This window comes from Mya arenaria, chromosome 15, assembly GCF_026914265.1.
Source record: "Mya arenaria isolate MELC-2E11 chromosome 15, ASM2691426v1".
NCBI classification, from domain to species: Eukaryota; Metazoa; Mollusca; class Bivalvia; order Myida; family Myidae; genus Mya; species Mya arenaria.
In genome coordinates this window covers 5,430,475-5,441,480 of record NC_069136.1, presented here as the reverse complement: position 1 = coordinate 5,441,480, position 11,006 = coordinate 5,430,475, and the positions used below count along the sequence as shown (strand labels likewise).

The 11,006-nt window shown below is 36.7% G+C and overlaps 1 protein-coding gene across 1 annotated transcript; it reads right to left on the bottom strand.

The window, feature by feature from the left end:
• Positions 1 to 7,620: 7,620 nt before the first annotated feature.
• On the bottom strand, positions 7,621 to 10,795 carry LOC128218985 (serine protease inhibitor Cvsi-2-like). Its single transcript, XM_052926772.1, has 3 exons — positions 10,753 to 10,795; positions 8,032 to 8,142; positions 7,621 to 7,736 (listed from the first exon to the last, which is right to left on the bottom strand). Exons 1-3 carry the CDS (start codon positions 10,793 to 10,795, stop codon positions 7,621 to 7,623), a joined length of 270 nt encoding a protein of 89 aa, XP_052782732.1.
• Positions 10,796 to 11,006: the final 211 nt, after the last annotated feature.

Here is an 11,006-nt window from a genome sequence, read left to right as displayed (position 1 = left end):
TCAAAAGTGAATGTTCTGCTGGCACGACATTGGACATTGGACATTCAAAAGTAAAAGTCGTGCTAGCACGACATTGGACATTCAAAATCGAATGTTGTGCTGGCACGACATTGGACATTCAAAAGTGAAAGTCGTGCTAGCACGACATTGGACATTGGACATTCAAAATCGAATGTTGTGCTGGCACGACATTGGACATTGGACATTCAAAAGTGAAAGTCGTGCTAGCATGACATTGGACATTGGACATTCTAAATCGAATGTTGTGCTGGCACGACATTGGACATTGGACATTCAAAACTGAAAGTCGTGCTAGCAGGACATTGGAAATTGGACATTCAAAATCGAATGTTTTGCTGGCACGACATTGGACATTGGACATTCAAAAGTGAAAGTCGTGCTAGCACGACATTGGACATTGGACATTCATAATCGAATGTTATGCTGGCACGACATTGGACATTGGACATTCAAAAGTGAAAGTCGTGCTAGCACGACATTGGACATTGGACACTCAAAATCGAATGTTGTGCTGGCACGACATTGGACATTGGACATTCAAACGTGAATGTTCTGCTGGCACGACATTGGACATTGGACATTCAAAGGTGAAAGTCGTGCTAGCACGACATTGGACATTCAAAATCGAATGTTGTGCTGGCACGACATTGGACATTGGACATTCAAAAGTGAAAGTCGTGCTAGCACGACATTGGACATTGGACATTCAAAATCGAATGTTGTGCTGGCACGACATTGGACATTGGACATTCAAAAGTGAAAGTCGTGCTAGCACGACATTGGACATTGGACATTCAAAATCGAATGTTTTGCTGGCACGACATTGGACATTGGACATTCAAAAGTGAAAGTCGTGCTAGCACGACATTGGACATTGGACATTCATAATCGAATGTTATGCTGGCACGACATTGGACATTGGACATTCAAAAGTGAAAGTCGTGCTAGCACGACATTGGACATTGGACACTCAAAATCAAATGTTGTGCTGGCACGACATTGGACATTGGACATTCAAAATTGAATGTTGTGCTGGCACGACATTGGACATTGGACATTCAAAATTGAATGTTGTGCTGGCACGACATTGGACATTGGACATTCAAAAGTGAAAGTCGTGCTAGCACGACATTGGACATTGGACATTCAAAATCGAATGTTGTGCTGGCACGACATTGGACATTGGACATTCAAAAGTGAAAGTCGTGCTAGCACGACATTGGACATAGGACATTCAAAATCGAATGTTGTGCTGGCACGACATTGGACATTGGACATTCAAAAACGATTGCCGTGCCGGCACGACATTGGACATTGGACATTCATAACCGAATGTTGTGCTGGCACGACATTGGACATTCAAAATCGAATGTTGTGCTGGCACGACATTGGGCATTGGACATTCAAAAATGAAAGTCGTGTATCAACTTGCAGGAGTCACGATGCACAGAGAGACGCACTATTGTGCAGTACTTCAATCAGAAACCTTTGGAAACGTGTGGTATGACGGGCTGGTCGGACAGCTAGGTCCATTACCACACGACCTGCACACTTGGACACCGTCTCACGCTATTTTTTGTCAAGTGTAGAAGCATTCAAGTTTATTTATTTTTCTCAAGAATCACATTATGTAGCCTATTAGTATCTTCCATGGCCGAGAGTGTAAGATGGGTTCAGCCCAACCCGAGCGTAGGGTCTTTTGCGGAAACGAGGTTTACCTGTTTCCGCAGAACACCCTGTGCGAGGGTTGGTATGAACCTATCTTACACGAGCGACTATGGTAGATGTTTTTCTCTCTCACCGCAGTTAAACAAAATAATGTAAAAATGTATTTTATCGCTGGAACTTTTTTGTGCGTAGTGAAAATAATGTGCGCATAGATATATGACAATTCCTGGTTGTCATAGATATTCGCGCAGTGATTCAGATTATGTTAATAGTCAAATCGTTCTTTAAATAGTTCTGGATGCAGCAAAGTGAAGGCAATAAAAAAGAGTTCCATACGGGTACTTGTTTATCTTTTCCCGTTGGGAAGATAAGAATTTCACGCATGGTCAAATGTTTGAATCTACTGTTCTGAGGTGGCAGAAAAATATATATCCGAAATCCTGGACTGGTGATAAGGCTGCAATTCTAATTTGTCCATTCAAATTATTGTGTTAAATAACGACATTCAACTTGGCTTTTATTTTTTAAAATATGGTTTATAATAACGTATATCTGTCTATTCATAGTGACCAAATATTATTTGGGCATCCATTGGAAGTGGTAAATATTAAGAGAAAAAATATAATGAAACGACAACCAGTATACAAATAATAATTGCTGGACATAGGTCATTTTTACTCATCTGTCAGGAGTACCCTTTAAAATAATACCAAAATTATATGGGATCCCCATGCATCAAAATGTAGCATTATCGCCAATGGTTTATGCATTGACAAGTTTAGCTGTGTGTATGTTGCCTTAAGTCACATCCTTTGTTATTGAGAGTTGTATTAAAACAATCCTTTCGATTGATATACATACATATTCCCATGTAAATGCAGACACATTCATTAATGTAATATAATTATTCTAAAGCTCTGTAGATAAACACATACTGAAGTGCACATTTGTTGGGTTTATATAATTATTTGCGCTTTGTTTCCTTTCAACCCTTTAACCATTGTCAGTTCTGCCCAAGATGCCATTTCCAATAGCTCTGGTGTCACATTCTACATGTATAAATTGTATATTCTGTAAAACCTATAAGAACTTATGTCGTATGTGATGCAGACGTCATTTTGAATTCTTTAATGTCGATGCGATTGATTATAAAACGCTTTGTGTAATTCTGTCGACTTATAAATATCAAAAAGGTTTATCGAACACAATTATTTCATATAAACTTTACCAAATGAAGACGACGTAGCATGTTCGACTAACTGAGTCGATAAAAAAACGACATTCGACAGAAGTCGACAGGCAGGAATAGGTTACTTTATCGACTCATTGACAATATTTTTTTGTGTTTACGTAAAACCAGATAAAAAAGATGTACGGACGATTACATTTATACTTGTAGGAATCATCAATGCATGTCTATATTTTCCATATGTCATTATATACTGTGGATATAATTATCTTCACTTCCTTTATAAATGGTACTAGATGTGTAGCAGTGGTGTGTAAACAATTAAGCTTATTAAAAATATGCCATTTTGAAAGCATTATCACTGTTTGTCTACATATAATCCACGACCATTCATAAGTATATTCATTTGAATCTTTCTCTGCATATGTGACATCTTCTATATCTGAATCATGCTTAAGTTTCAAATATTTCAATGGAATCGTCATGACATTGCTCTCTTGGTGCTAATAAATTTTATAATGGTTCATTGCTTTGTGATCTCTGACCCTTTTCAAATAATTTCAAGACAATATCTCAAACAAACAAAAATCCGACTATTGCATGCCATCAAAATTAATTTAAAGTCGGTAAAAAAAAACATTCATTCATAAAACATGTCATACATTGATTTGAATGTGCTAACTGCTAGCACGACTTTCACTTTTGAATGTCCAATGTCCAATGTCGTGCCAGCAAAACATTCGATTTTGAATGTCCAATGTCGTGCTAGCACGATTTTCACTTTTGAATGTCCAATGTCCAATGTCGTGCCAGCACAACATTCGATTTTGAATGTCCAATGTCCAATGTCGTGATAGCACGACTTTCACTTTTGAATGTCCAATGTCCAATGTCGTGCCAGCACAACATTCGATTTTGAATGTCCAATGTCCAATGTCGTGCTAGGACGACTTTCACTTTTGAATGTCCAATGTCCAATGTCGTGCCAGCACAACATTCGATTTTGAATGTCCAATGTCCAATGTCGTGCCAGCACAACATTCGATTTTGAATGTCCAATGTCGTGCTAGCACGACTTTCACTTTTGAATGTCCAATGTCCAATGTCGTGCCAGCACAACATTCGATTTTGAATGTCAAATGTCCAATGTCGTGCTAGCACGACTTTCACTTTCGAATGTCCAATGTCCAATAATGTGCCAGCACAACATTCGATTTTGAATGTCCAATGTCCAATGTCGTGCTAGCACGACTTTCACTTTTGAATGTCCAATGTCCAATGTCGTGCCAGCACAACATTCGGTTTTGAATGTCCAATGTCCAATGTCGTGCCAGCACAACATTCGATTTTGAATGTCCAATGTCCAATGTCGTGCTAGCACGACTTTCACTTTTGAATGTCCGATGTCCAATGTCGTGCCAGCACAACATTCGATTTTGAATGTCCAATGTCCAATGTCGTGCTAGCACGACTTTCACTTTTGAATGTCCAATGTCCAATGTCGTGCCAGCACAACATTCGATTTTGAATGTCCAATGTACAATGTCGTGCTAGCACGACTTTCACTTTTGAATGTCCAATGTCCAATGTCTTGCCAGAACAACATTTAATTTTGAATGTCCAATGTCCAATATCGTGCTAGCACGACTTTCACTTTTGAATGTCCAATGTCCAATGTCGTGCCAGTACAACATTTGATTTTGAATGTCCAATGTCCAATGTCGTGCTAGCACGACTTTCACTTTTGAATGTCCAATGTCCAATGTCGTGCCAGCACAACATTCGATTTTGAATGTCCAATGTCCAATGTCTTGCTAGCACGACTTTCACTTTTGAATGTCCAATGTCATGCCAGCACAACATTCGATTTTGAATGTCCAATGTCCAATGTCGTGCTAGCACGACTTTCACTTTTGAATGTCCAATGTCCAATGTCGTGCTAGCACAACATTCGATTTTGAATGTCCAATGTCCAATGTCGTGCTAGCACGACTTTCACTTTTGAATGTCCAATGTCTAATGTCGTGCCAGCACAACATTCGATTTTGAATGTCCAATGTCCAATGTCGTGCTAGCTCGACTTTCACTTTTGAATGTCCAATGTCCAATGTTGTGCCAGCACAACATTCGATTTTGAATGTCCAATGTCCAATGTCGTGCTAGCACGACTTTCACTTTTGAATGTCCAATGTCGTGCCAGCACAACATTCGATTTTGAATGTCCAATGTCCAATGTCGTGCTAGCACGACTTTCACTTTTGAATGTCCAATGTCGTGCCAGCACAACATTCGATTTTGAATGTCCAATGTCCAATGTCGTGCTAGCACGACTTTCACTTTTGAATGTCCAATGTCCAATGTCGTCCCAGCACGACTTTCACTTTTGAATGTCCAATGTCCAATGTCGTCCCAGCACAACATTCACTTTTGAATGTCTAATGTCCAATGTCGTGCCAGCACAACATTCGATTATGAATGTCCAATGTCCAATGTCGTGCTAGCACGACTTTCACTTTTGAATGTCCAATGTCCAATGTCGTGCCAGCACAACATTCGATTTTGAATGTCCAATGTCCAATGTCGTGCTAGCACGACTTTCACTTTTGAATGTCCAATGTCGTGCCAGCACAACATTCGATTTTGAATGTCCAAAGTCCAATGTCGTGCTAGCACGACTTTCACTTTTGAATGTCCAATGTCCAATGTCGTGCCAGCACAACATTCACTTTTGAATGTCCAATGTCCAATGTCGTGCTAGCACAACATTCGATTTTGAATATCCAATGTCGTGCTAGCACGACTTTCACTTTTGAATGTCCAATGTCCAATGTCGTGACAGCACAACATTCGATTTTGAATGTCCAATGTCCAATGTCGTTTGTTTAGCTAACTTCACACAGCTTGTATTTTTATATTTTTATAGGAAAGTCAAATCCTTAAAAGATTAAAAGTATCTTCCATGGCCGAGAGTGTAAGATAGGTTCATTCCGACCCGAGCGTAGGGTGTTTTGCGGAAACGAGGTTTACCGAGTTTCCACAAAACACCCTGCGCGAGGGTCGGGATGAAACTATCTGACACGAGCGGCTATGGTAGATGCTTTTTCTCCCACCTCAGTTAAACAAAATTAATTAAAAATGTATTTTTGCTGGAACTCTTTTGTGCTTAGTGAAAATAATTGCGTATGGATGTGCGATAGCACGTGGTTGTCATGGATACGCGCGCAGTGATCAAGTTAATGTTAATAGTCAAATCGGTCTTTTTAAATAGTTCTAAAGAAAATGAAGCATTATTTCTTGAATGGTGCGTGAAAACTGTTTTATGGTGACATTTGAAGCGAGAAATAATTAACTAGCGTTCTATATATTACCATAAGACAAGGTTTCCTTGATGCTACTGACGACAGTCTTCAACAAGGGAGGTTATTATAATGTGGTGACCGTTAAAAAGGAGTTCCATACGGGCATTTTATCTTCGCCCGTGGGCAAGATAAGAATATCTAGCATGGTTAAATTATTGGATCTACTTATCTGAGGTGGGAGAAAACAAACTTCTGGCCCCATATTCATTCAACTTCCATCTTCCAAGTCATTTCTTAACTTAAGCCGTTTTCTTATACTTTTTATAGTCATTTAAAATCAAATGTATGAATTGATTTAACACTTAAGTATATTTTTTCAAAAAGGTGAATAATAATGCATTTTAGAAATAATAAAGTCATTAATAGCACCTATTTATTTGGAAATTGTATTTTTTTATGTTTTCACCACGAACCATATTTTTGTTGTAAGTATAATTTTGAATATATTTAAATGCTGCAATATTATAGATAATATTTATTCTATGCAGTTTAATACTACTTATTTTGTAAAGGGAAATAACCGACGCGTGGAGTTTTAAATATCAACCGTTTTAGCATTGGTGTCACTCGTTTCAAACAAGATTGCGGCTTCTGGTAAATATGAAGCGAAGGTGAAATTTTGATTCTCACTAAAATGAAACCTTAACTTCAAATTATCTTTTTCAAAAAAGCAATATTTTTTCGACAAATGCCTATTATCTGACTGTGAATGTTTGTCGTGATGATAAACACACACGTTTTTTGCTTATCGAAGCTTTGTACTACTTGAGTCTTTTTACTCTTAAGGATTCAAATCTTGATACTCTGACTAAAAGTTGACCTGATGACGTCAATAATGAACAAAATAGCCCTGACACCAAAATAATATATTTCATTGGTTGGTCTGAAATTATGTTTGAATTTCGCACTTATATCAGGTCACAAATAGCGATCAGTACATATATAAAGGAAAACACTGTTTCGGATAAACATAGATTACCTGACCTTGTGATCATACCCTGGTACTGTTCATTTTTGCAAGAGCATGCAATTGCAATTACAGGGATATTCAAAACAAAATTAAATCAAGAAATAAATTCAAATGAATATACTGTATTCTTTATTTGTTGATGATCAGCGTGTTTAAATATCCTAAACCAATCCCAGTAAATGGCTAAATACAGTTGCAAATGATATTAAAGTGATCCAGGTAGGTTAAGTTGTTTTAAACGTTGCATCGTATTGAAGCGGGGCCAAGATGAACATTTATCAAACTGAAGAAACAATGCTAGTCGGCTCTTACATATACCATTTAAGTAACGGTAACATTATACCAGAAACATTTGTGTAACGATTTATTTATTGGCTATCAGAATAATAACACACTTAGATGAATGACGTGATCTATCGGCCTTGTCCGCCGAATCCGAAGCCGCATCGGCATCGACCGTCCACACAGTGCCAATCACGGTCGCACTTGTTTGCGCTGCAGTCGGTTGCCGCTGTACACATGGCCGTGGCTGGAATAGTATCATTAGTATCAGCCAAGAATTACCAAGTCCTGCTAGCACTTAAATGATTCTTACTTATCTGTTTTATTAGCTGTTTGAAATTCAGCCCATACACGTTGACATATTTTATTGTATTCGATATATGTTGTTGAACATTTACATCGTATAAATCAAAACCAGAAGAAATCGTTCCGTCTGTCTGTTGGTTTGTCTGTCGGTCTGCCTGTCTGTTTGTCTGTCTGAAACCAAGTTCAAACGATGGAACTCATTAAGTAATGACAACGTATTTGTGAGAGGGCTTTACTGTGAGTGCACGTGCACTGGCGGTTGTGGCACTCGAGGACATAGTCGTTCTCAGGGCAGGTCACGTGACTACAGTCTCCGGTGTCTCTGCACTCCTCCCCATAGGCCAAAGCTGCAAATACACGTATATATTCCATTGGTGTTAGCATGAAGAGCCTGTCGTCATCAAGCTAGAATCACTAATACTGATCACAATAAGACATTTATATTAAATACATTATTTTATGTTGCTCATCAATTTCTCTTCGCTATTTCTATACTGGTTAAGGGCCTAAATCAGAGCACTTTAAGAGTATTTTGACAGTGAAACATATACAGTTTATGAGTCGACATCTGTCTAAGTACCAGTTCACAAACTTTATTATTTTATGTCAACTATTTTCTACAAAAAGTAAAAATTTAACCTATACTTTGACAGATGGTGACACATTAATTATAAATGTTCCATTGGCAAAACATAAATTGAATGGTGATTAACTGGCCATAAAATGGACGTGGTCAGTTAATCACCATTTAATTTATGTTATGAATAGTACAAATCCCGAATGCTTAAAAGAGTGTGTTTTTGTGTTTTTTTTCTTTTTATGAAAGAATACACCATTCTACAAAATAGGTTTTGAACATTTTTGACAAAATGATGTAGAAACAAAAGTGTGTATTTTGTTTGAATTGAAATGAAAACAAACTCACGAAAACAAAATGTAATAATCTGCCAAAGGTAAACATTGCAAAAACATGTACAGGAAATTATAATTAATATTTACCCCGTCTTAAATTTATTTACCACTTAGCTGCCGAGTTATATTTTGTTAACGCTTTTTTCAAAAAGTGGGAGGCCTCAACGATGCGCATGCGCCTTCTGACGTCATTCCCCCATTGGTTACATGTTTACCCTTTTAGCGGGTTAGAACAATTAATGGCATTTTTTTAACAAAAATATTCAACTTAACAAGACGACACTTCGTTAGTAATACTAAGGCAAGCGTCTTTATTAATCTAGATCATCGAATTATTGTAAGAACATTTTTTCTGTTGATTACTTTTTCTTTATCTTAATATGTTGAGGTTCAATTTGTTTTTGCTAAACCTCCCTCAGCTTTACAATTATTGCTGAATGGTGTATATCTCTTGTCTTATGTTCTTTCAAATTCAATACACATAAAACTGATGTAATGATTTATGTAAAGGGGCTCCATACAGTAAATTATTTGTAAAGATGCTTCTCAAAGTTAGAGGAAGTTATTTCCCTCAAATATTAAAAAAGTCTTATTTTCTTCAACGGCTCTTGGTTTAGAACCCAGGAGGCTGCAGCTGATCATGTGTTTTTTTGCATTACGTATAGTGATTTCACTATGAAGTAAATTTTTATTGCCTTTTCCCTAAAAGAATGTGATATATTTTTCTTCTCAATTTTACGCTTTGGTAGTGAAGTATGGAACATATGACTGCAAATAGTTGGAACTGTATGATACCATTGTCTCCTCACTTTCACACATGGGTAGTGAAACATATGGCTGCAAATAGTATGAACTTATCCATACTAAAGTCAACGATCATTACCCCACTATATAGAGAATTAAGAAGAATGTTACGTATTATTTTCCGAAAAATACAAATGATTAAGTATTTGGTTAAAATATTGCGCTGCAAAGAGACTAGTTTGTTGTTAAAAAAAATACAAATAAAGTCCAGTATTATTATCTCCTTTGAACATAACATCTCATGAAAGTAGCGTCTTAATGGCATTTAAAAAAATGTTATAAATGCAAGAATGATATTATGGTTAGCCAATATTTAATTAAACAGAGAAATAATCTTGATGTTGAAATGTAAAAAGGACTTTTGTGCATCCTTATGATTGATTGATTACCGTAAATCCATGTATCGAAATGTAAAATTGTATGGGCTGTATTCATGAATATTCTTAGTGAAATTTATATCATAGTTTAAAAAGCTTTAATCTTAAGTTGACTTTATTGAAGACCAATCTTAAATTGACTTTATTGAAGACCAATAATTTGTTTACACCAAAAATATGAAAATAAGCAAGCAAAATATCCAAATATTAAAAAAAGAATATATTTTATGAAAGAAGAACGGTATTTAAAATATGTGTAATATAAAAAGAGTATCATGCTGTATTAGTATGCCCGAGACAAAAATATCAAAACGATTAGCCTATTTCTTATATTAAATGTTATTAATTATAATTGTACTTTATCTTTCTTTATAAAAAAACGAAATGTACATGTTTATAAGCCAATACCTGTCCAAGTATATCTAAATGCATATGTTTGCAATGAAAAGAACATAGCTTGTTAACTATTTATATGTGTCAACTTGTGTAGCATGCATTTCTGGTACCATGCTGACTGTTTCGTTCAAAGATATTCTGTTGTTGGAGTTTGTATCACAATCCTGTTTATGATCGTTATAATCTGAACTTTGTTAGAATTATGCGAAGAAACAAGTATCACATCCTGCTTTTGTTTTGTGAATAGTTTGTTTTGTCGTGGTGGGTCCCGTTTTCGATATTTGAATGGTCGTGCAATGATGTCCAGTGGCGTTAAATTACCACATACACGCATTGTAAACCATTCAAAAGCAAAATAGAAATAATGGATACGACACCAACAAATAAACAAAACATATATTGTTTCACAAAAATTTAAGTTGAACACTGATCTCTGACTATTAAATAAATAAAACAATAAATAATTACCCAGACAGGCAAGCACCACAACGCAACTCAGAGCAATCTTCATGGTAATCGGTTGTTGAGATCCGTGTACAGCTGGGCTCACACCCCTGCTTTATATAGCCATCAATACTTGGCCACGTTTAGCGAAAGCTGAGGTCAGGTCTGATATCTTGAATTAGTTTGGGGATAGTTCGTGACTGGTCACTAAGGGGACATACATCTGTTTAATAGGTTACAACTGACCTCTTAAATTAAGGTACTGTTTAGTACCGTGA

What these genes read in the sequence shown, in the direction of transcription:
- LOC128218985 (XM_052926772.1), bottom strand. Translation starts at nt 10,795, where the DNA reads ATGAAGATTGCTCTGAGTTGCGTTGTGGTGCTTGCCTGTCTGG. An exon ending in TGTGGTGCTTGCCTGTCTGG is followed by an intron (nt 8,143 to 10,752) that starts GTAATTATTTAT and finishes GTGTATTTGCAG; the next exon opens with CTTTGGCCTATGGGGAGGAG. An exon ending in CCAGTGCACGTGCACTCACA is followed by an intron (nt 7,737 to 8,031) that starts GTAAAGCCCTCT and finishes ATACTATTCCAG; the next exon opens with CCACGGCCATGTGTACAGCG.